Source organism: Cuculus canorus, chromosome 15 (assembly GCF_017976375.1).
Source record: "Cuculus canorus isolate bCucCan1 chromosome 15, bCucCan1.pri, whole genome shotgun sequence".
Taxonomy (NCBI): domain Eukaryota; kingdom Metazoa; phylum Chordata; class Aves; order Cuculiformes; family Cuculidae; genus Cuculus; species Cuculus canorus.
Genome location: NC_071415.1, coordinates 13421471 through 13447895, shown reverse-complemented (window position 1 = coordinate 13447895; position 26425 = coordinate 13421471). Strand labels below are relative to the sequence as shown.

Below are 26425 nucleotides of genomic sequence, written 5' to 3'. Positions count from 1 at the left end.
ATGGGTGAAGGATGGGGCACACCCAGCTGCTGTCTCAGGCTTCAAGACATGCACAGAGCTCTGCAGTCCCCCCAGGGGAGCACCAAAGGGTTTCTGCAGAGAAAAGGATTTCAGCACATCTCTGAATGGCAAAGCCTGCATCAAATCAGCCTTGGTGATACCAAACCAAGCCCAGTGTCGGGTCGTGCTAGCGGGGTGCAAATACAGCTCAACAACCACCAGCCCCTGCCTGCCTGCTCCCTCCAGCAGCCCCAAACACACCAGGAACGCCTGAATCCCACACAGATTTTGAGGCCTTATCAACATATTCCAGTGTTTCGCTAAAAGAGTGGCTAAATACCTCTTTATATTTGTACTCCAGCCAACCAGTCACAGCCACGAGTCCTCTAGGGACAAGCACAACGATACTGAAGTCCCAGCTCAATTCTCAGATGCTCTGGCGCTTATTCTTTTCCTCGGCAGAAAACTCTCTCTGTTTTTCTGGTGGTTTTTTTTTTCTGAAATAGCTGGTTTATAACTTCTTTGTTTTTAAACTCTTCTATTCATTCGTCTCTTGTGAGACCCACAGAGTTTATACAGCACTGGGTATTTTTTTTTGGAGGTTTCACCGAGAAATGCCACATTAATTTTAAGTGATCCACACAAGGATCTCTCAAACATTACTTTGTGGTCTAAAGGTATGAGCAGAGGAAAAGCACTTCCGAAGGGATGCTGAGCTGCGAGGAGACGGATGACGAACTATCCAACTGTCATTAACACATGTGAAGCTTCACACATCAGGGACAGGTTCAATGAGCCAGACTTGATCCTAAAATAAGCACTGTCAAGCTTTCAGGTGAGGTTGTTATAGTGTAGGAAAGACCATATCAAAGTAGAAGTTGGCCTTCAGAAAGATTTAAAGTTTTTAACGCTTTAAAAATGACTGATGGGGGAGGAAGGGAAAGGCTCTTACATGTAATTTTGAAGATCTCAGTTTTAAGGAGTTGAATAATAGCTACCCTCTAAATGTCCAAATGCTTTGCTTTGACTCGTTAATTTACTTCACTGTTGAAGGGGAAAAAAACCCAAAACACAACAGGACATCAACAAACATTGTCTTGGAAAACTCTGACCTACTTGTCTGAGGTTCTACTTACTTACCACTTGCTTTCCTACCCTAAGCAGCTAAGCAGACCCCAGATAGCAGCACAAAGAGGATCAGGAAGAAGAATTGGCTCCTGAAGTTAATGATGACCAAACCAGGTAATGAAAAAGAAGCTGTAATGTTAAAATATTGATCTTTTGTGCAGTCAGCTGGATGGCTATATAATATCTGCACGTCTCTTCCTCATTTGTGATGTGAGATAGGGTTTAACCCTGCAGAAAGACAGAGGCTCAGACCCTCACTGATGTCCAACAGTTGATTGCTTCTCAAAGTATTGATCATCCACTCCTGGAGGAAGGGGCACCACCACCTTTCCATCTGCAAACCTGTACCTGCACACGCAAAGCCAGAAGGTTCAGTTGCTAAAAAAATTTCTGTGGGTATCATTATAAACACCACCACAGACAGAGCGAGGAGATCATATCTGATGTATTAAACCAACATTAAACTGCTCAGTGTTTTCAGATGGGAAGGCGTAGCCTTATTAGTTTGTTTGCAGAGATTCTTTTCACTGATTTATGTCTCAGAGCAAGCACAGAAAATTAACTAATGCCTGCACCTTTGCAAATTGCTTTTCCAGGCTCCCAACTTCCTCCTGGTCTGCTTACAGTGCCACCGCAGACTCACCCTCCACAAGCCACCCCGTGTTCCTCCAGTCTCTGTCCTGCACCACAGCCATCCACACTGCCACGGCAGTCTCAGACCGACAAACCTAGATAAAAATGCAACTTCTCACCGTATCTCCTGCTTATGAACCTCTGGGGGTCAAGCAACGAGCCCCTCTGCTACAACTCCTCTTGCGTCTGATCGATCCCCTCATACCACCCTCTTTCCATCCTGAAAGCTCCTGGTGTGGCTCAGGAAAGGAAGAGCACTGGGGAAGAGAGTTTTGCTAATTTGTCCAGAGAAGACCCAAAGGTCTTGGTTTGCACCCTAAAGAATGGCCTTTCGTGGAGATTCATCCCACCTCTGAGCGCGCTAAGGGCAATGGTAACACCGAGGATGCAGCAGAACACGGCAGCTACCCACGCTGCTCCTGCTGAGGCTGCCAGGAGTCCTGCAGATGGAGCTTCAGCCACGGAGAGGAGCTCAGAGAGGGGAGAAATCCACTTCCCGACCTCCCACGCCCAGATGGAGATTGGGGAGCGGGTAAAGGCTGTCTCCAGCCTTGGCAAGAGGGCTGGAATTGCCGCACGCCAAGGATCAGTCTGGAGCTCCAAGGGATGCCTCAGCCCAGCTGCCGCAGCACGGCCGGGGTGAGCGATAACAAGGAACCGGAGGAAAGTCCTTTAAAATGATGAGGTGCTGAGGGCCATGGCTTAGGGATTGTTAGGAATGGTTGGACTCGATGACCCAGTGGGTCCTTTCCAACCAAGTGATTCTATGGTAAAATGGTCACAGCCCAAACCACGCAGATCCTGCCCCTCCTATCAGACACCCACACCACGGGAGCACCCAGCTATGCCCGTTCCGAGCAGGGCGCTGAGGCTGGTTTCAGTCTCATTTACCATCAGGATACACTGAGGACCTGACAGAGTGAGGTCGTGATGGAACTACATCTCCGGCACGATGCTGTCCGGTCCCATGAATCTCTGCGGCAGCAGAACAGTGACCTTTTTAGTCCATTTGTCTTTTATCCCTTTGGATGCTCTACTCCAGCAAAAGACGCCAGGGCTCTCTCAGCAGTTTTAGGAGCACACATGGGATTATTCCATCTGAGACATGAGCCCACTTTCTTCTGAGGTATTGTTGCAGAAGAGACAAGTGGAAAGCAGCATGTGATGCTCTGGGCTACTGCTGAGCTCCTCAATGGAAAAACACCCCTGAATCTGCCCTGGTTGGAGGCCAGCCAGATCGGCGAGAGGATCAAACCTCAGGAATATGAGACAAGAGCCTAAACCAGGCTCAAACACTTCAGACAGGGGAAAGGCAGCACCTCTGGGGCGCAAGGGGACATCCTGGAGCTGCTGGGGGAGTATGGGAGGGAGCAAAGGGCAGCAAGAGACTGCAGGTGAGTCCCAGGGCTGCCTTCATTCCCAAAGGGTGGTAGCTTATTCCAGGGTGTGTGATCTTCCTGCAGCCCTCACTCCGCTGAAGGGGCAGACAAATTTCAGGGAAGTCAAAAGAAATTCAATCTGGGAGTTATCAGACGGCATCAGAGCATGGCCTGCCAAGCCATCGACAGGAAGGCAAAAGCAACCGCGTCAGATCCAACAGACTGCTCCTTCCACGAGCCTCCAGCAGAAAGATCAGCATTTTAAGCCCCCAAACCAAATATCCAGTAAACTCCTGACTCCGCTCCTCTCAGCCGGGCTGAGCAGACCAATAAAGCCGAGCAAACCACAGGCACAACAGTACGATGAAGCTTTCACAGGAAAGAGCTTCTTCCTCTTATTTTGCTTTAAATTGTCACTAGGGAGGTAGATGACAGCGACTCGGTGACACTTTGCTGTGCTAAAGCAGCACCTGGTGACAAGTGGTGCCTAATCTGTGCCGCGGGACTCGCACACCCCATCAGGCAGAGCGGATGGAAGGGAAGGTAATTCCAGAAGCAGCACTGCTGGAGCAGCTCCCTCCGACCCTCAAAGGCATGGAGCAAGACTCCCACAGCACTGCAGGGTGTGAAAAGCTGGGGAGGCTGAGTGGGGGCATAGGGCTGGAGAGGTGTGGCCCAGCTAATAAATTACTGTGTCTCCAGCAAGCAAAAGGCACGCAGGCAGGACAACACTGTGCCGTTTCCCACCAGGCGGCAAGACCTGCCTTGTTTTAAGTGGTTGTCATTGCTTTGTTTTTATAGACAAACATGTACACAGGGGAAAGGAGAGAGACAGAGAGAGACTTCCTTTATACGGCTGTATACAGCAGCACAGGCGCATGTTCACCTCTTACGCGTATGTCTATTCAACACATACATGCCTGTGCATGCATTCGCATTATATGCACTTTTCTGTGCATATACAAAACCAGGCAAAGTCCACTAATTAACCCAACTCAACACAACACCAATTTCACCTTGCCAGAAGTGCCTGCACTACACAGGAATAGCATCCAGCCTCTGCAGCACAGCCCTGAGAGCACAACAGGCGCCACGGCACCTGGAGCCAGATCGGCAGCAGAGGGGAGATCAGCTTTGCTCACCTGGAAATGAAGAGTATCTTGGGTTTTGGTGGCTTTATTGGCCTACACAGTCTGAAGAGAAGCAACTCTGCTAGGAGCTTATCCCTGGCAGAGCCGCCTGGCTCACTGTGCCCGACTGAACAGCTGGGAGCGGGCTGTGTACCGAGACAATCCTGAAAATCCCTGCTGTGTTCGTGCACGAAGGATTGCCCCCAGAAAGCCTCTCTGACAGACAGGGCACTGAACAGGACGTAACATCAAAGGCTGAAGACACTTGTAACAGCCAGAGGAAAGTACACGCAATGTGAACACGACAACTTTAGATCCTGACTTCGTGGCCTCTCACGGGCTGTGGATATTTGATGGGGAGGCCCAAATATTTGAGGAAGAGAGGACAGGAGGAAAGAGATCAAAATATAGGTGTGAGATGGCATCCACTGCAAACTGGCCTGGATCATCCCCTGCATGGACAACAGTCCACGGGGCAGTGTGGCGACTGGTGCTGTTCACAGCGGCCCTCCAGGCTGGGATTTCTCCGACAGCCTCCAGGAGGGCTCGGATTCCTCTCACTGGCCTCTGAGCATCCTGCTGTCCTTGTTGTGTGAATGACAGCCCCAGACCCATGAACCCTCCTCCCCTTCACATCTCCCATCAGAGGCATGAGGGTACCGGAGCAAGGGGATTTATTTCAATACAGACATGCAGATTTGCATTTTTTAAAGTACAAGACAGGCAGAGAAACCACTAGTTCCTCAGTTCCACAATCCAGTTCACTCCCTTTTTACAAGCCCTTAAATCTGGTTCCCTCACTTTTCATCGCTCTGTTCATCTCGTCTCCTTCTCTGGGCACTAAGGAGACTGCCTTAAAAACGCCTCTGCTCCTACATCCAGTTGCAAGCAGAGGAGCAGCAATTCCTTCTATCTGCATCTTGCTAATTAGAAGACACGGTTTGCAACCTTCCTGCTTGTAAGGACATGACAAACACACTCAAAGCTGGTTGTGCATCCGATATCCCCACCCCTCTCACATCTCCCCAGCGATTCCCAACTCACGTAGAACGTGGTGTGCCACAGGCTGGCTCTGAACAGCATCAATCCCCAGGACTACAACACAAACCGTCATTTTACCTCCGTGCTCTTACCTTGCCATCTTCGTGATAGACAAAGATGTTCCGTGTGCTATTGTCCTTCAAGTAAGTGATCTGCAGTCCGTGTGGGTTCCCGATTTTTGCAGGCTGAAAAGTTGCATTTAGATGTTCAATCTTCATAATTGCTTTGGGTTCTTTTGCCTGGAAAACACAGTTGAGTGAGCAAACACCTGAGAATTGGCTTTCAAACCAGAAAGCAGTTTGCTAGGTCAGAAAAATCTCCTGATTGAAGCCATTAAGTAAAAAAAGAAAACAAAAACCAAACAACTCCCAGCCCACAAAACTCCTGGTGATGAGATATGACAGACTTTGCTTGGGTGGCAAAGAGTGCTTTCTGCCAGCCTGGGAGAAAGCTCTGCTCTTCTGCAACATTCAGCAGAGTTCAAGGGGTGAAAGGTTTCAGCCCAGAAGCAAGACAGGCTGGCCAGATGTCATGATAGGATGTTGCATTATGGAGACAAGCATCTTCACCACGCCTCCTGCCCCAGCCTCTGTTCAACTGTCTCATGATTCCTAGATCAGCCTCTTCACCTAAGGATAAGGAACCAGGCATTTACTATCAAAGAAAGCAGCAAACCGTTAGGTCAGACAGAAAAAAACCCCAGACTGCTAACTAACAGACCGGTATGCTTTAGGCATCTCAAGCACTCACAGCCAGTTCATCCTTGCCCAAGAAGATGGAAGATTATCCCCCTTAGTGACATCAGATCTGCGTGCTCGGCTGGCAGGGGGCACCATGCCCACATTCCCACCAGTCCCATTGTCTCACGTTAGCCCCTGGCTTCCAACTCTGCTCCTCCATTTGCCCTCCTAACTCGGAACTTTCTTTCCAGAGAGACAAATATATACCTTAAAGCCCCACCTCTTGAGTGGGTTAGGCCAACCGTGAGCCTGGATCAGGCCCTCCCAGGCACCCGTCCCACCTGCACCCTCTCTGACAGGTCACTTGAACTTCGTAGCATGGTTTGTCCTCCTACAAAACGTATCCAGAAATTTACCACCCTTTCAGGACTGCACTGAAAAGTGAGCAACAAGTGTGACTAAAACATCCCAAAAAATAAAAGTTATGCTTTAGTAGCACATCAGGGCACAGTCGGGAGCCAGCAGAAGGTCATGCAGTGATGCCATGGTCCCCAGCACCACATGGAAGTCCCTGAGCTGGTGGAGCACTGCTTTGGGAACTTGGGGACATGCCACGGACACACAGCTGCTGTCAGTGGCCACAATGGGGAAATCCCAGCAAAGAGGATGCATGAAGACAGCACCGTTCCCACCACAGCTATGGTCAACAAGAAAGCAAAGCAGCTTTAAACTATCAGAGCAGTCAATAGCAACTGAATGGGGGAGACTTTCACTTAACCCTTGGTAATGACGGGCTCTCTCCTGCCCACAAGATGCAATTGCATCACACCAAGCTGAAGGAGAAGATTGCACTATCAAAGCTGGCTGGCAGGAGCGGAGAAGCGTGGCTGGATGTTCCCCTCCTCTGCACAGTGTGGCTCATCGTGACACCGTGACTGCATCAGCTACTGGAGCAAACAGGCTGGTGGCTTGGCCTGAGCTGCTCTCAGATGCAATGCTACGGGGAATCTTAACGGTCAGCGAAAACATGCTGGCTTCCTCTGTTAAATGGTGCAGAATCGTAGAGTGTCTATCTATTCATCACAAATGCCATTTTCACGGTAATAGCTCTATTTCTCACTTAGAATAAATGAAATATGCTCTAGGTAAAAAAAGACAAATGCTTCTACTGCTTGACACTGGAACAGAAAACCACAGGGCTCTTCCTCTAGATTGCTCGCTGTGCCACGCAAAGGAGGTTCCAGACTCCAGTGACCACTGTGAGGTGGTGATACCTTCATCACAAGCGAGCCACAAATACACCACCCATGTCAGCTGGATGAGGCAGAGCCAGAGCTGAGAAAAACTCCTTCATTGGCAGTTTAAGACCAGTTAAAGCATCTCACAATGACAGTGGCAGCTGACCAAGAGCAAACTCTGCTAAGAACACCGATCAGCTACACTTGTCCTGGAGCAATCAGGGCCTCAATGCCTCTGAGAACTGTAAAAATATAAATAAAATGGTGGCCTAAGAATTACTTGTCTGAAGATGCTCTTACAGCTGCGATGCTCTGCCCCCATACAGTAATCCCAGGTACTCACGTCATTTTTGTTGAAGTACTTCAATGCACCTTCCCTCTCTGATAGCACGAATTTTCGGCTTAAGAATTGCCCATTGTCACGTCCTCTCTTCCACAGAAATCCTTCTCGGTATCCTGCAGCAGAAAGCAATCGGATAAAATGCTGTATTTAAGAAAAGGGATAGGGTAAAGAAAAGGAGAAGAGTTCTAACTTCAAAACCAAGCAGAAGAAATGTGCGGCTGGATTGCTCAAGACACGAACAAAACAGGCCTTCTCCTTCAGCTTTGCCTTTCTCACTCCACTCCTGCTCTTTTCCAACAGCTTAACCTTCACAGATGTCTACACACTGCAACACAGGTGAAAACTTGAGGAGCATGGCTGTGTCCCTGCCACAGCTCCTGGCACCAGGGAAGCTGCTCAACTTACATAAGTAGCATTTTTGGAGCAAGGCAAAGGCAGGCAAGATCCGTCCTCCTCTGCTGATGCAGCTAAAAAAAAAATCAAAAATAGAGGGTGTGCATGCAGGGAAAGTGGTTCAGGGTGGATCGCTGTACCACAGCAAGCCACAAATATATTTTTCACATTGAAAGGGGAAAACGCTTGCAGTTCTTCCCACTGATTTCAGGACACTTTGGTTCAGAAAGACACTGAGGCAGCCTCAGTCTTGTCTCCCGTCAGAGTACGTCCCTCCAGCCCCGAGCACTGTGGCCGCGCAGCTCAGCTGTACAAAACAGCTATAACACGCCTCATCTCGCTCCCTGGCTATCAGCCCCACAAGTGGATTTGCTGCTCAGGAAGAACATTATACAACGTTCATCTGCTTTATTAAAAACTCAAAAGAGCCAGAAAGAGAGAAAAAAAAGAATCTTAAAATCCTAACTCCTCAAATCAGAAAAGCAATTACAGCTGATTACTGCCAGCACCTCCCGCAGAAGCCACAACACTCAACTTATCTCATAAGCTTCACTGACGTCCTTATTTTAAATGCTTCAAAACAAAGAAACCCCAAGAACTGTCCAATAGAAGTTTTGTGAATATTAACAGAGCAATCTGATGGTTGTCTTCCATTTATTTAAGATATAATTATACAAAACTTCGACTGAAAAGGCGTTCCCTTTCTCTTTTAGTCTCATGCTTGTCAGATTTCCGTTATTGGCTCCCAGGAGCTAGGATTTTAAATTTAAAAATTATATATTTTATAACAACTTTCAACTAAGTAACTAAACGGGTTTTTAATATGTGAAATGGTTCTGGAATCAGCAGGCAGCCTCTCCTCTACCCACCTGCCACAAACCAGCAGCGTGCAGAAATTCCTCATTCAACCTGCTTTACTTAAAAAAAGAAATCCCTCAACCAGCTCCTTCACATTCACTCTATAGGTACAAGCGGTATAAAATGATTCCATGATATAAAAACCTAGAGCTAGGAAAAAAAAACGCACACAGACACACATTTAATGACGAGAAATTGCAGGAAGAACGATATTGTCAACTGCTAAAGATGCTCACCAAAGGGAAAGTGCCCAGCCAGTCAAATACACCTTTGCTGATAGTTAAAATACTGTTTTCTTCAGTTTTGACCTACAAACCTCTAAGTCAAATACTCTCTCCAGATGTTCAAAGAGGATTCTACGGAACGCCAGGCAAACCCATTGACGTCTGCCATAAATGAGTGCAACAGCGAAGCCCGGGCTGCTGCTGGTGCTGAACGCTTACTGCGGAGAGCATCACAAATCCAGCGGGCGCATCCGATGGCCGGCATGCAGGACTGCCAACGGGCTGATAACTTGATGCAGATGGAAATGGTGGAAATATTTAAAGCTGTCAGCAGGCTCTCCTTTGTTTCTTTTTACTGTGTGAGGCATATCCTGCAGCAGGGCTGTATTTAAAAATGCAGGGCCTCCCCCTGCTCCCCTGAAGGGGCATGACCTGCCACCCAGGAACCAGTAGAGGTGTTTTCATTCCAGAGCCTGCAGGGATCCCCTCCTCGTGCATTATTTACAGCTCACTTGCACGAGAGAGCCAGCGCAAACAGAGCATGCACCTCTCCCCACCGAGAGATCCAGACATCCCTGCTGTCTGCGCTCCCACAAACCCACCCTTCCCCGCGCCCAGCAGCAACTCAGCCTATGTCACACCCAGCGACGCAGACACAACAGCCCAAACCCTCAGTTATCCCACCGCCACGGCTGTGATGCCACACCACTATCCACCTGCGAGCCCTCCCCATTCCTCCAGTGCAGGACCAGCGCTCTGCCTTGTGCAGAGCATCGTTACCGACGTACACCAGCCCCGTAACCCACGGAATCGATACCAGAAGGACCAAGGGAATTACAGGTCCCAAGCTCTTCCAGCTTGGAAGAGAGTTCCCCAAAGCCATGAGCAGAACTAGCTATTTCAGTCCATCAATTCAATCCTATCCCAACTGTGGGCTTGCTATGGATTTTTCCTAGCAATAAGGCGCGGATATCCCACTGGAGGGCACTTGCAGTGTCAGAAAGAGAAGAACCCACAGGGAGCGGGATTATCAGAAGTCTGAGCAAGGGGAAGCAGCCAAGAAAGCCACCACAACTCGGTGTAGGGCAGCCACGTTCAACAACGGCGAAGGAAAGGCCCAGGCGGATGCACTCATGTCGCAGCCACGGTCGGAATGAATTGGGGGGGGAACTGAAGCTCTGACTGATTCAGAGTCAGGCGCTGCTACGTGCCAGGCTCATCTCAGCAAAAACGCTACATAACCTATAGTGGGCTGAACACGCCAGAGCTGAATAGGAATAATGTCTCTCTGACAGGAGACAGACAGGCAGTAGGTGATGCTCAGCTGATACATTTATGAAACGCAAGATGTGCTTAACGCGAGGCAGAGATGCCACTGGGGCTCTGACGGCTGGCGATTGCTGACTGCTCTCTTGAATAGCAAAGCAGTAAGCAGCTTGCTCTCAAAGTGTGCAGTTTAGAAACCAAGGACAGGCAGTTCCCGTTTCCCAAACGGTGCTGATTTTTAAGCCAAGTCAGTTGGAGCAACAGGAGTGTACTTCAAAAGCCATTTTGATTCACCCCACTAATGGCAGAGATGCCTTCAGAGCCTCTCCATTGCCTCTCTGTGCCTGACATTTGGGGAACACTAACACCTCGTAGCAGGTTGGACAGAGTTTCGAGGAAAGGACATGGGTGACGGATAAGAGACAGGAGAGACAACGTGTGGAGGACAGGGGCATCTCCAAATGCAAATATGGAGTGATGCAGAAGGAAAGAAGATCTTTTCCTTCAGAAATCCCCACCTTGGGTTTGCTTGGGCACACAGAGCTCAGCTCTCAGCAGCTCCACCTTGGAGTTTTGGCTGTGGGTCTCACCCATTCATTTATCTCAAATGTTTCATTACAAACGTCTCAATGGTGAAGGACACTGCAGGCATTTCTTATTAAAGTCATTCCCCTCCACAACACATTTTTTTGTGATTTTTCTTAACACTTAAGTGGTAAAGAATAAAATTACCCTGCATTTCCCCAAAGAGGATCTCAAATAATTGCAAATCTCTAAAGTCCATTTCTGGTAGATAGGCATTGTAACAGTTACATACGAAGAGAGGGAAGCCCAGAGAGGTTTGGTGAGCTGCTCAAGACTGTGAGCCAATGTCAAAGTCAGACTGCAAGCCCAGCTTTCCCTGCCCTCTTACACAGCGATATTTCATTACTTTGATCTTCTCTGTCCAACTTTTTGTGACAAAACAAAGTATCCAAACTCCACTCCAAGGTAGAATAAAAAGCCCCCAAATCAACACTAAGTACTATTCCTTTCTGTAGTTCACGTGCTGGCTCTTCCCAGAGCCATCGCCTCTGCAAAAGAGCTCCTGGTTGCTCTGACAAAGCCAGTTGCTAATCTTGCTGTACTTTAGTACAGATTTTTTCATAAATCCTTTCCTTCCTTCCTCCCTCCCTCCTGGGCTGTGTCCTTTGGAACTGTTCCTCTGCTCTGCCCAAATCTGCTGCTTGCACCCCTGTCAACACTGATCAGTGCAAAACACCATGAACTGGACTTGAACCCAACATGAATTTGTCCAGGTTCCCCGGGCAAACGGTACGTCAGCAAGACGCGTCCTCAATGTCCTGATCTAAAGGATTGTGAAAACAGCTAGAGAAGGTGTTGAGAAACAAAACCGAAGGAGGTTCAACAGGGAAACAGATCTCACACTGGAGGGCATCACAGTTGGAGATAGTTCTTCTTCGTCTCTGTGGGCTGTACTACCTTAGAAACAGCTTTGTAGATGCACCTGGCCCAATTCAGATCTTCATGAAGACTGCTCCGCTTATGTTGAAGCAAAACAACTGCTAGACCTACAACGCTTGCTGACTGCTGGTGTTGGACCTTGGATCACACAGCAACCTGTCACATGCCTGCCTCCCCTCTCAAGGCGCAGAACAAGGGATGCCTGTTGTCAAGACACTTATCACCAGCACCTAACTGTTACTGCCAAGAAGGACTACCTGGTGAAGACCTGCTGCAGAGCACCTACAGGCACCCTTTAGAAACATCCATCTCATATTGCTAACCCTACTGTTGCTTGGTTTTCTGCATCATTTCAGCTGCCTGCCAAGAATTAAAACCAACCACGTGCTTTTGTAGGCAGTTCTGGCACAAACCTGGGACACTTCCAAAAAAAAAGAACCACCAAGCAGTCATGACAAAATTAACCAACAAATGCCACATAATTAACCTGAAATCACACAGCCACAATGGGCATTTTTGACCCATTACGTAGTTTCTAAAGTAAAATGAAGAACTGTCACTTCCACGCTCAATTCATTGCCACAGCTAAAGCTCTGTGGGGGAAGAAAGCAGGGTCACCACACTAGTTGACCAAAAAGAAGGCACTGCATGGCCTTGTGTCAGCTCTGTTGAAACAGTGTCTGGAGTTCCTCCAAGCCAGGCATCTAAAAACAGCACGACCCATTGGGTGGTCTAGACTAGCCCAGCTTTCTCACCCTCCAAGAGACCACAGAGGAAGCAAAGGAGAGGATTTTCTATCAAGACAATCTGATACAGACACCATCTTTCCATCCAACTTCCACCAGCAATTTGTTCAAGTTCCCTATTTTTTAAGATGAGGGATATTGCTACTTCCCCACCTCAGAAGGCTGTTACGGTGCTTAGTTAATGATGGGTTTTTTGGTCTCTGAGAATGTGGATTATAGGAAGTACCAAAAATTACTCTTTCAGTTTAAGGCTTTTTTCTCAGAGAAGAAAGAAAACCCTCCTGCAGAGGAGGACAAACAGATCCACTGGCTTGAAAAAAAAATTATATGCATGGACTTACCAAACCAAAGACTCTGCAGTGGCCTGGGTTGTCAGGCTGCCCAGGGAAGTGGTAGACTCAACCATACCTGGAGGTCTTTAAAAGATGTGTAGATGTGGTGCTTAGGGACATGGTTTAGGGATTAACTTGGCAGCGTTAGGTTTACAGACAGAGTTGAAGATCTTAAAGTTCTTTTCCAACTCAAATGAATCTATCACTTTGCCTTCCTTCATCCTAAGTAAGGCATTATAGACTCAGAATTAAACCATAGCAACTGTTCAGTTTCTTCGGTGCTTTATTTTGCAATTTCACCTGGAAACAGAGGCATCAGAACTACTTCTTTCCATGATGTTTCTAGGGCTGTGGTAAAACCAGGTCTGGCCCAAGGCTTTTGAAGGAAACATGTTAGTATATCCGAAATAGAGCATAGCAAAAGAGCCAATACCATACCAGAGCCCAAATGCATCACTGTGTTGTTTCTTGTCATCTTGTCTCCCTGCAAGACAAAGCATGGGAGGCTGCAATAGGAGAAAAAATTTACTTATGTGTGTAGTCCAAGAGCAATCACATTTTCTTAGATTTCGGGTAGGGCAACTCCACCTACAGAAGTAGATTTTCTTTCCTCTAAGAAGTTAAAGTTCTTTGACCCCAACTCAGAGCTTTAGAGAAGATTCAAATACAACTACATCACTTTGCTGCTAAAATCGCAGGGTATATATCGCCACTTCTCCATATGTCAGAAGCTGAGTAGTCTGCTATATTAACATTTTAAGATGTTAATTAAACCAGAATGGTAGATGGGTACTTATTGGAGATGATGTGCCCCCTTTTTCTGCAAGGTTAAGGAATTGCAGAACTATTTGGAACAGCTGAGTAGCGAATCCCCAATATCCTGCATCACCACTGACACCAATCTCACAACCTCCGTTTACAACAAAGGGTCTGAAGGATAATTCTTCTGAAATAAACCACACTGTCCATAGCCAGAGGGGTGGATGGAGAAGGTGGCATATTCTAAGGTTTCCCTATAGACCAGACTTGGAATAATTTTGCAAAAAAGAACTACACACCTCTCGTTTGGCTGTGTCAGTGTAAATTGTTTGGTTTGATTGCTCTAAGCTGTAATATCTCTTCCTGTAATATTCATCACTACTAGAGCAAAACATTCCAATGACTTCAATTTGAATTTTTTAAGCATTTGCACTGCAATGGAAAATTATAAAATGAGGAACTCTACATTTTCTCATGGAGTGAAACCACCACTGTCCAGAGATAAACTCATTCTCCCCACACATACGGCAGTCCCCCCTGCAAGCTGTGTCCAGGTTGGTCAGACAACTTAGAGCTTGCAGTCAAGGCTGCAATCGTTCCCCTGCTCCAGTGCACAGCACCACAGCTTCCTCCTGCCACTCCCACCATCTGCAGCTGTGCTGAGAAGCTTAGAACTTCCTAGAAAATAATTCTGCAGTCATCTCTGGACAAATACACTTCCCACCCGCTACATGTTCAGCAGTGCAGATACACACGTATCGGAAATGTCAGCATCCATCTGTGAGGAAAGCAGAAGGGACCTTGGGGGCTTGCTGATGAGATGGACGTCCTTTCTCGCAGGTGTTCTGCACAAGCCAGGTGAGGGGCTACCAAGAGCTGCTATCTCTCAAGCACAGTTCAGGGCTTTGGAAATGAAAACCTCAGCAAGGAGTTAATGAGAATGCATTTAGTGATCCTGTAAATCAGCCTCATTACCTCTAGAAGGACAACTGGGAGGTTAACTCTCATCTCATGTGTAAGGTGTATCTCATGTAAGGATGGGTGTATCTCATGTAAGGATGGGTGCCTGGCATGCCTCATGTCCCACTTGCTTGCAGGCATGAAATGGGAGTGAGCGATCTCCCCTCATTCCCCTTAAGAAAACTCTCTATCCTCTTCTAAGACAACACATCCTCATCACATCCCACCCAGCCACGAAAAGGAGTCCAAGACCTCCCATGCACCCACACCCTGACACCAACAGCCACACCAACCATTTTCTCCTGCACACACCTTTTAGAGGGAGAGTTTCCCAGCTCTTAATCAATCAGTCCTCTCTTAAAGAACACTTAGCATGCAAATTACCTTTCCTGAAGGCCATCTTGCAGAGAAGGCTTTCCCGCTGCCATTCAGTTTGCCTCTGCTGCCTTCCAGGAGCTCATAAAACAATTATTGCTCTGCTTCATTTTAGTGCCTTAGCTATGGATGCAACCAGCTGATTAGATTGATTGCTTCCACAATACCCAATTAACCCACTCACTCTGCAAATGATTGATTTAATCAAAGGCAATTAGTGCTTGAATGGCTACATCAGACAGAAAGCCAGGATTTAATAGATGATTGAGATAGCACCTTCCAAACATCTCCTTGGCCTTCTAAGGGAAAACATCATCATTACTGCTCAGCTCAGAGCTGGAAGTAGCTGAAAACCTTAGACTTGTGGTTTTAGGTGGCACAGAGAACACAACAGAGCAGGAACACATACATTTCCCTTTACTGTTAAAGGAAACAAGGGCACACGCCACTCCTAAGGGGAACCTGAAAAGCATCGATGTTCCCCTTTTCTCCGTCTTCCTGCTCATGCAGGACCAGGAGCACCAGCCAGTAGAACAGACCTCAACAGACCAACTGTCATGAAATGGTAACCTTTGTTCCTGAGAGCTCAGGACAGTCAATTCTGGACTGCTGGATATACAAGGTTGTCTCCCATTACCAGTTCTCTGAGCAAAGTCAAACATGTTTTACAAAACCACCTTCAATACTGATGTCTTGCAAGGCATCTTCTCCCACGGTGTAAAAAAGCTGGCCCAAAAGACCAGATTTGGAGGCAGTACCATGGCTCTGCAGAAATACCAGTGTCCGTGTCCTCAGTGACTATTTTCCCTCTAGACAAATCATCCCAGACTGGCACAGTAGAGACAAAGCCTCACCATGGGAAGGTCAAGGAGAGAAACCCATGGCCCCTTTAGATCATTTTAGATCATGTGTAGGACAACTTCAAGGTTGAAGCCAAGCATGGAAAACAAATTCTCAAGATCACTGCAAAAATCTATTGTCATCTTGCTTCACCTTGAGCAACAAAACCTTTGAAATGGAAAAAGTTGTTTTTTCAGCTATCCAGCTGCTGGGATCTATGCATGAAATGGAGCCAAATACATTGTCTCCGTGGAAAAAAAACCCATGAGGCTGTGCTTAACTACACATTGAGATCCCGAGGTTGATGGAAACAAGATGTCTATCCTCATCCATAGGCATGTGCAATTTAAACACAAGGTTGGTCCCTGGGTTTCTTGTCCCTTTGAATGTCATTGTGAATACACTTGCATCGCTGGCTCACAGCTGAAAATCCAAATTGCTTCTGAGCAAAGCCCCAATAATAAAGCTGAAATCCATTAAGCCTGTGATGTTTGCCACTATTTAAATCTGATTAAAAACGTACATGACACCACTAAGCCTAACAGTCAGAAAACACTCCCGTCAGGTCTGATGTTTCCCCGTGTAATCCAGACCCCCCTTCTTTCACTGGGTTGTCAGCTAAAAGGAACCATAATAAGAGATCATGTACCTAATCCAGCTTCCTAAGCTGTTTTAAACTGGTTTCTTTAATCACATGTTACGATTCCCTACAGAGTAGCTCTCAGGTGACAAAGACATTAATACAGTCATTCATACTCCCAGAAGGCATCTTGGATGGGATCACATTGCCCCCTGTGCAGCCCGAGTGCAGCAGAGATGAGACACACAAGGTGCCTCCGTGGAGCACAGGGAAGCTGTCAGCGGGCTGAAAGCTGGGAAATTGAGGCAGTAGGAGGTGATAACCTCTGGGCAAGCAAGTGCAAGGTAAGGCAGTACAAAGAACACTCATTAGAGGAAAAACTCCTTTTAGCAGAGCAATTCTCGATCTCCCAAGTGAGCACTCGCCTCCCCTAAAAATGCTGCATGTGAAGAAGTATCAGAATATACCAAAATATACAATTCCCAAGTCTTCACCTGATCGCTGCAGGCACAGCAGGTCTGGTGTGCACTGCAGTGAACCCTGCCACATCCTCCCATCTATCAGTTTATCTTATGATTGACCATCGATACAGTACAACTTCCACGGTAACTTCATTATTGAGCAAGTGTTTACATATTAAAGATAAGACAATAGTTACCTGCTGCATTGCAATTTGATTGTATCTGCTGGGAGATGTTAAAAGCCTCTGCTACAGAAAATGTCTTTACTGGAAGCCTTGCGCTTGCGTTACTGAGAATTGAATGTGGAATCTCATTTCACTTGGAAATAAGATGCTTCCCCTTCGAGTAGCATCCCACCACATCCACCTGGGAGCTGCTGGCTGCTCGGAAAAAAAAAATCCAGTTACAGGTAAATAACCTTCAGGTTTTGAGCTTTTGAAGCCAGCCTGTTATCATAAAAAGGCAGATGAAAGCTGAGAGGTTCCCAGTGCGATGCTTGTCCCATTTACCAGCACTGAATGCGGTCAAAGCCTGATCTAGCTGGAAAGCTGGGCGAGAAAACATTTAAGGACAGGCATACAGTACTAAGTTGTAATAATATCTGTACTGCAGTACACTTCAGAAACTGAACTTTGAGATCCAAGCCACTCCCAGACCAGAGACCAGGATCCTCCTCAGGCAAGACACAAACATTCAAAAAACCCTCACTGCAGCCGTTGTGAGTTATTTGCACAAAAGCTGCCTGAGAAGATGCACCGCGGCTTTCTTGCCCAACACCTGGAGGGATCTGCTGCCACCATCCCACACCCACCAGCCCCTGCCCAACGCTGTCCACATACGCAGCTGGGAGAACCCACCCACAGCCTTACATGCAACCACAATGACTTTTATATTGAAAGCAAAGACGTGAGACCCCAAAAGACTTGAGGGTGAGGAGCCTTTTCACCCTCAGGATGCACTGCAGATGGGCTATGCCAACCTACAGGCTGCTGAGGTTTCAGCTCAAAACAACTGCAAAGTGCCAGGAACCACCTGAAGGCCTGGATTTCATACAGGCACCTTGCAGAACCTCAGACCACAGCTATGGAATCAGGCTAAAATATCCTCCAAGCCTCAAATAGTTTTAAATGGGTTTCTTATCCATACCACTAGGTACAATCCAGCCTGGGCAGCCGCTCACACAGCTCAATCCAAGCAAGGATGACATGAACTTAATCCCCCAACACAGCTTTACAGAAGTCAGCAGAGAAGTTGACCACTGACTGCAGACAGGTTTAGGAGCTTCTATCCAGGGTATCCTGGAATAAAGCATTCCCTCCATGTAGGCTCGTCGTACAAGCATAAATCATGGAAACCTCTCCTTGCACACACACATAACATTCCTCTTTGTTTGCTTTGTAGAGAAATCTAAATGGCTTCGAGTACATCTGCTGCTGTGCTAACAGCTCCTGATCGTCTATTACTGAGTGTTCAACACACTTATAGTCAAAGCTATCGCTTCACTCAGGGAAAGAAGGATTTTTTTCATTTAGGACTCATTCTTCTCCCGGCTGCTTGTTTTACAGCTGTGCCAGAAATCAGCTTGTATAGGATGCTCTAGCAGCTGTGGCACCAAGGGAGGGGCATTCAGCAGCACAGTCACAACCTCCAGGTTGCATGAGGACGTCTGCATACTTTTTTTTTTTTCCTAAAACTATCATCCCTTGTCCTCTGGAGCAACACGATCCCACTTAACGAACTCCTGTAATTATATAAAAGAAGGCCAAATTCTGTCCTGAATAAATCATTGATCAAAACTCCCATTGACTTTGCTATGCTAAAATTTGTCCTTCCAAACTCTGCAAGGTGTGAAAGTTTGAAATTCACTCCCTGTCGAGCAGCCTCCCTATCTTTTAGGTATTTGGGGATATATTGCCTATTACTGATGTGCCACATCATCACTTCCCTCAAGAGCTACCCTGGTTCTGAAAACAAACCTGCCCATCGAAGTAACTGCTGTGCGTGCACCTCGACTGCAGCAATATTTTTAAAGCCAGTCCTATTTAGCCAGCGGGGGAGGCACCTCCAAGTCTGATTCCACTGTAAGCATCCAAGAGGTGGGGTGTGGACAAGTCCACTGCTGCAAACTTCTCTACTGCATTGGAGATTTCAGGGTGAAAACTCAGGTGAGCTCACTATAGGGGGGGAAATGCAGGTGGGGATGGGTTGGTGCCAGTCTGAAAGAAATATCAGCAAACACTCATGCTTCTCAGTCAAGTTTGATCAAAGGCTCAACTACATCTTTGGCAAACTCCAGAAAAAGACATGACCTCACATCGCAAAAATGTTCTTTATCTGGTGAGAGATAGAAACTGCCCAGCCCTGTGCAGGTCTCCAATGTAAAATGGATCTTCCTGTAACAGAAATTTAATTATGCTAGGACAAGTCTCCATGTACTTTGTTATCATATTGCTTCCTACTCACTCCCTTCTCATTAGCAGAAAAAAAGATGCACCAGCCTTTCAGCCCTGTATCACTACTCAGGGAACACACGCATGCACAGTATAAAAGCAACAAGAAACACCTGGGAAGATCCAGGATAGCAAGAACTGTCTTGATAAACCACCAGAAACAGAAAGGAACAGCTGCCCTATTCTTTCCTTAAACGTTCTTTTTTTAATTGAAAACATGGAGAACCAGCCTGATGCTTTTCTTTAGCTCTCTCCAATCAGTACAGATCCATTTATTGACTGCAAATACCCCAGGTTACAGGAACAGGCAGCCCAGCAACATCAAAATATAGCATTTCAAGTTGGTTGTCCTCAAACAGGGAGAGCGCAAGTATAGGAGCGACTCCTGTTAATTACAATCAGGGTGTTTCATACACTTATTGATCCTATAGCCTATACTCACAGTCTAGACTGATTCTCCCAGGGGCACTGACAGCTCAGGGCATTTCCAGGGAGCATCCCGAGCACATCCCAGAACACAGGCAATGCCTTCAGCCACCTGGGGAAGGAATCCAGGAGTCTCAGACCATCTCACCCCTGAGAAACTGTACGAATTCTGCAAAAACAACTGACCTCAAACTGACCACAAATGAAACTGGTTTTGTTTTTTTTAATTTGAGTTGAAAAATGCAAATATATCTGTTAAGGATGATGCAAAATGAAACAACATTTCTTAGGTGTGCTTTTTCGAGGGGAAAAAACCTAACCAAGCATTTTGCACAAAGTGCTTGGACGGAGGAAATAAAAGACCAAACCCCAACTATATAAAATTTCATGGGCCAGCCCTTTCCCCTTTTGGTAAGGCTCACTCCCATGCCGCTCTGCTTCCTTGCAACAAGCATTGCTGCTGCTTTAATTTTTGCAAGAGAGCTGCAGCTCTTTGGCTAATTATAGAAGCCTGGATCAGAGCTATGCCTAAGGCAGCTCAACAGAACCAGATCCTAAAACAACAGCTGGATCCCAAACTAGCTACAAACATCCACCTTCAGCTCGCAGTGGTGCTACCCTCTCCCCAGAGCTGGCTGCCAATGCCTTGGCCAACTGGTCCTCCTCCTCCTCCACTGCTCCAGCCTGAACGCGTAGGTCCTCACTCACGATTTTTGGCTGCCTAAATGCTTTTCTGCTTTAGGGGAGCTGAAGACATCAGTATATTTTTGTTTGCTAAACGTTTTTCTTCCTACAGCAGCTATCGGTAAGAGGAATATTGATTTCTCCACCCTGTCACTGGGTCACTGCAACGTTCATGAATTTCCTGGAGAGGGTAACAGCAGTTGCTGGCCTCTCACCATGACCCACACAGGTAGAAAAAATAAAAATGCACCAAAGTTATCTCTAAAAGAAAAGCTTTTATGTTTCGAGCCTTTTCCTTTGTCTTCTGGTAGCAACTTTGTGTGGTGTCTCCTTAGCAAGGTTGTGAAACAACACAGCATCTTCCTTCGATTTTAACAGAGGCTCATGAGGCAGCGTTACTCTTACAGAGGGGCTGCACTGAGTCTGAATCAGCACTTCCAAATGTTACCAGAAGGCACTGAAAGGCTCCTCCAGGTCCTGGTCATACGATGCCTCACTGCAATGTCAGAGCATCCCAGCACAGAACAAAGCCATGTGCAGGTTCTTGTCACTGCCTTGCCTGGACTCACTGCTGATGTTGCAGTGCATGCCGTTAGTCCAGCTGGGGATTACATTTGCTGTTGGGTTCTTTAGTGGATTTTTTTTAAATGGATCCCTTTCCTCCCAAGGCAATTTGGCTTAATATTTATTCAGCCTGTTGCATGAGTTTTTACTCTGGTCTGGGTGAGGTTGTAGAGAGCAGGAGAGGTGACCCGCATAACATCACCCTCTCTGGCACACTTCCCATGGGAGCGGTGTCAGGGCACACAGAGGAAGAAGTAGTCATTTGTTTTAAAGCAATGACTACATTCCCCTCAAACCTCCAAGGGGATGCGGAAAGGTTTCTTGGAGCAAGTCCTGACAGGGAGTTGTGTAATGTTAAATTCAGGATTACATTGGAAAGACACGAAAAGGAGGCTAAGCATCAGCAAATGGTGTCCCGTCTGCTTCAGCTGAACATACTTTTCCATAGTTTCCTCCATCCTTTTCAATTTTTTTTTTTCCCAGAGCCTTTCAGCTTAAATTATTCCTCCCCATTTGACAAAAATGTTGGGGGGGGGGGGGGAAAGAATCGCAGTCCTTCGCCCCCCTTTTCTGTAGCCAAACACACAGCACAAGTACTGGCATATGGGGGCAGATGTCAGACCTCACGCCCACCCGCTGGGGCATCACACCCTGCCCGGCTTCCAGGGCTGCAAACACCGCACCCAGGCACGCCAAGTGCTGGCGAGGACTGAGCCGTAGGGGCTCAGATCAGAGCAGCGTTTAACCCAGGAGCACATGTGCTCCAAAAAGGCACCATCACTGTGCTAAGTGAGATGTCCAACAGCTCCTTCAGCCACAGGACAGCTTGCCCAGGGCTGTGGGGAGGCAGCTTCCAGGGACCCGCGCCCGCTGAGCCTGGCTCCCAGGGTGACTCATGTCCCAGCAGCTGATGTCAGTGACCAGAGAACAGAAACCCTTTCTGTGGCTCCAGGAGCATGAGAAGGAGGTTTCTGTGCCAGGCAAGGTTGCTGGCTGGAAGGATGCTTGTGCTTTAACCCCCTCCTGACAAAAGCACATCAGCCTCCAGCACCCTCGATACTGTGTTGGGAGAACCGTAGGGTTTGCAATTTCCATCCGGACACTCACATAACCACCTCTCTGCTCTGCATTCCTTGATTATAACCTCTCCAGACCAGGGCTGCTGCTTTTTTTTTGGGTGCATCTGTACAGCATCCAGAGCATTGGATGGAATCTGCACATAGCTCTTAAGCACCCTTGGAATCCAAAAATGCTCTTGTGCTCCCTTAAAATGCAAACAGTGAGGAGGTTTGCATCCTTTACGGAGAGGGCTAGAACCCCGTGCCACTTAGCTACCAATGAACCTGCCCTCTGCATCCTCCCTGCCACGCTCCCCACTGCTCCAACGACCACAAGAGATCCGCTGGCGGAGCTGCGCAGCACCAAGCTCGCAGCAGGCTGAAAACTCAGTCAAGAAGCCACATTTTCTGGTACAGTCCTTGTGCGTCACAGCCTGTGGTGCCAAATCATTTTATACTCTGAGGCAGTGAGACGGAGCAGAGGTCCAAAGAGGCGCAGCATCCCTGCGCCTCGGGCTCCTCATTCAGACAGAAATCCAGGCACCTTCTGAGGTCACCTCCATCTTCGTATCTCCAGCTCCCTCAGGTGCAAGAACAAACTACAAGGCAGCAGAGGCATCGCTCGTGGTTTCAGCTGGGCAGAGTGAAAATGCAGCCAGACTTTGGGATTGAGCAGCCAAGATTTAACAGACGAGGGCAGGATCGAGTGCAGAGACTTGTGATACAATCCTTGCCGAAATCCAGTAAGAGTAGAGCCTGGTGCTTTGGTTCAGCTAAATACAGGAACTGGCTGCTGGGAATTTACTGGAAACTCTGATTTAGCAGAAGGCACCAGTGATGCAATCCTAGCATGCACACCAAGCACCACCACACACTGCGGGGAACTGGTGTCATGACTTCCTACCACAAAACACCTCCTCATTCATGTCCAAATCTCTGTTTTGCAAAAGTCCACATGAATTTACAAAGTACTGGGCTACCCTGATTTTTGCTGCTTGTTAGCTGCACTACTATTATTTTTTTATTTCCATCACTAGGTCTCTGAGGGATCTGCATACAGGGATGGGAGACAGAGGCTAAAACAGTGGTACCAAAAAGCACCTCACAGTGAAGGATGCTCTGTAAATCTCGCGACAGCTGCATCATCCCAACGCATGCTGCAGCTCACGAAAATGAGCCCTTCCCATCAAAGAGGGACAGCAGCAGAAAACGCTAGAGATTTTCTCAAAGCCCAGCTCTAATACTCGAGTCTTTCAAGCATCAGAAGAGGATTTAATCCATTTTACAACTAGCATCAGATAATAGTGACATTAAAAAGCAGTCAGAGCAAAGCAGCCACTCCTCTTTGAGACGAGTAAGTAGAAATAAATTAACTGATTCCTTAATATTGAAAATTCCTCTCTAAGGACTAAGATCAAGGCCTGCTAAAGCTTTTGACAGCTCTGTTTGCCCATCAGCCACATGTGCATTGAGGTTAAACAGAGATTTACACTCTCAGAAACTCCTGAAAAACTCAGATCTTCGGATCGAGATTACAGAGGTACCAAGTGTTTTCAAAAGTTTGACTCAAAAAATGTCAGAAAAGCCAGTTACAATTAGGCTTTTTCTAAATTTCTATATATGGTGTAACTCAAGAGGCAAGTTATGGGAAATTTGCCATCAAAAAAACAGGAAAGGGAAAATAAACCGTATTTGTACGGTACTATTCACTTTACAGGCACATAATGCAGTTTAGGATCTAAAGGCATCTTGTAATTTTGCGGCATTATGTGGCTCTAAAATTTTACTCTGGTATTCAGAGTCTAATGAGACAATGTTTATAGAGTGACATTTCAAATCCCACTGCTGTCACCAAAAACGCCTCCATGGCCACCACTAAGATTTGGAGAAGACTTTGGGTATGTTAATCCAAACTAGTGCAAAGATTACTCCACTGCTCAAAAGATCAAACAGGTAGTGGAGATTATAAACTGATTTTTTCTTATAAAAGTGGCTCTGGCCCAATTACAAACTGCTCTGAGCTGCTACTGCAAAACCAGTCACGTTAACCAGCAGATCTGGGACTGAACATCTGTGGAATCTTCCCCTGGTTTTGTGCCACAACCCCTCAAACAAAAGGCAGGGACAGCAGCGGCGGCTCCGCTCAGCCCAACGTTGACACCAAAGGCTATTTTTATCACGAGGAGATGTTGTAAGAGTAGGAGACCGGGGGAAGGGAGAGAAGGTGGAAGGGGAAAAAAAGTAAATGTTAAAGTATTTATACACCTTGTCAGATCATATAAGAGAGAGGCGGTGCATTGCCCCGCACCATGGCCAGGCACACCTGCCCTCGCCCTGGCAGCCACACCAGTGTTAAGGCACAGTACGGAAAGGATGGCAATTATTTCAGACAGCCACCACACTCAATGCAGCCAAACGACCCCACCCCAAAAGGCAGCAGGATGCTCGTGCACACACCAGCACGCCCTGTGCCTCGCAAGGCACTGCTGCCAAGGGGTAAGACATTGTTCTGCACCACCACACTCTCCTTCAGTGTACACCAGTGCCTGGTCAAAGCCCTGCGAATTATTGCTGATAAGCCTAGAAATGGTTGCTTTTGTCATGCAGTTTCTCTTATTGCTCTTGTGAACTCCTTTTCATAAGGAACCAAAGCTTATGTGAGCATTGTCCGCCCGTCTCCCCCTCTGACTTTTTAGCATCTTGCACAATTTCAGCCAGATGTAGCTCAGCGCTCCACACTCTTGCTTATAAAACAATGGGATAATTTAGATGCTTAAAAGTCAGCCTTATCCCTGCTTTCTACAGAAACATCCCTGTAGCAGAGCATCGACTTTTCCAAGGGGCTGGCATCTGCCTGTTTGAACCTCAACACTCAACTGTACTGCCAATCTGCTCTGCATTTGTACAGTGCTTAGCACAGCACCACCTTGACCACCCGCAGATCTTTATCTGGGAAAATCCAGGAGATCTTCCCTGGAGTTGGTGGAAATAAAGAGAAATACCAGTCAACAACGATGAAATAATCTTCATGCTAGTCTGCATAAGAGAAGCTGAGATGGCATCCGGCTGCCATCCTGACCACACACATCGCTGGCTCAAATCATCCCCAGTGCTAAAAGCAGGTCTTGATTTAGCTGATAATGCCTTTGCAAGAACAGAGTCTCAATTTACCTACTGTTCTTAACGTGCTTGGCTCGTCAGCAGTTAAAGAATACCAATGGCACTTCTTGTCGCTTGCAAGGTTTCACACAACAGCTTTGTGTCCTCAGTATTGAGTTGTCCCCACAGTACCGCTTCATCAGCCATTGCCATGGCTTGGATGCCCGATATGACCCACGGCGTGATGCTCTGACCACAGAGCAGGTCCAACGGGAAGGAGCCGTCTCCCGTGTCAAGGGTTTCACACAGCATAAACCAACACAAATGTCAATGGAGCAACGCAGATTTACGTCAGTCAGCGCAGAAATAGGGCAGAAAAAAAACCCAAACCCAACTTTGCCTTCCTTGCACCTCTCATAGAAGCCCAAATCCAGGAACAAGCTGCTGCCATGACCCTGATACCACCACAGGGCCTTGAACTGAGACTTTACAGATGTCTCTTTCTTTATGCCTTTTCACTAGCATCAATTTGTTTCACTTCAACCATCCTTTCCCACAAGGGAGCTGCAGCCAAGCCCAAGAAGGCTCTATTGTAGGACAGTGATTTATTGGCACAGGCAAGTATGTGCCTGTGAAAGGATGCTGGAGAAAATGCCTCTCCTTCGAGCAGCATGTTCTCTTTCCCTACTTTATCCCCACCAGACTGCAGCATAAAGCTCTTGCTAACTGCACAGCAGATGTCCTGTCCCCCAGAGCCTGTGGGCACAGCAAGGACCTGCCCTCCTCTCGCAGGGTCAGGAGACACAATCCCACCCGAGACACCAGCAGGCTCCGTTAGCCTCAAAGCACTGCATTTAAGCGAAGTGCACTCCACACTCTTTTCAGCCTGCTCCAAACAGCTGTAATAGCAAATATACTGGATGAAAGCCCTAGATTTCCTAAGGCAGAGAGCCACCATCTCCAAGGACAGTGATGGGAGATGCAATTCAAGTCTTTGCTGCCAACATCACAGCACCACCACATCCCTGCAGGGCTGGGCTTTCACCTCCTCTGATTCTGATTGACAGGCACAACCCAGCCTAAGCACGGCTTCCCATCAGACCAGCCTGTAGCACAAATGAACTGAACCATGTCCATGTCCTTCTCCACGGGACACAGCCTCTGTCCCTTGCACAGCTCTCTCCTCTCCCCAGCTCCCATTTTCACACCCCCAGGCTATGCTTTGTTGGTAACTGGGAGGAGGCAGTGCTGCTGGCTGCAGAAGAGGGGGTGTTTTTCTGAGAGATTACAGAATATAACAGAAATAAATCAAAC

General features: G+C 47.2%; 1 protein-coding gene across 1 annotated transcript in view; it reads right to left on the bottom strand.

Moving 5' to 3' along the window:
* The window catches only part of ADAP1 (ArfGAP with dual PH domains 1), a 61686-nt gene that overhangs the window by 7580 nt on the left and 27681 nt on the right, over positions 1–26425 (bottom strand). The window contains exons 5-6 of the mRNA XM_054080438.1: positions 7573–7685; positions 5404–5550 (exon numbers count right to left, since the gene is read on the bottom strand). Coding sequence (XP_053936413.1) covers positions 5404–5550; positions 7573–7685 — 260 coding nt within the window. The remainder of the gene's footprint in view (positions 1–5403; positions 5551–7572; positions 7686–26425) is intronic.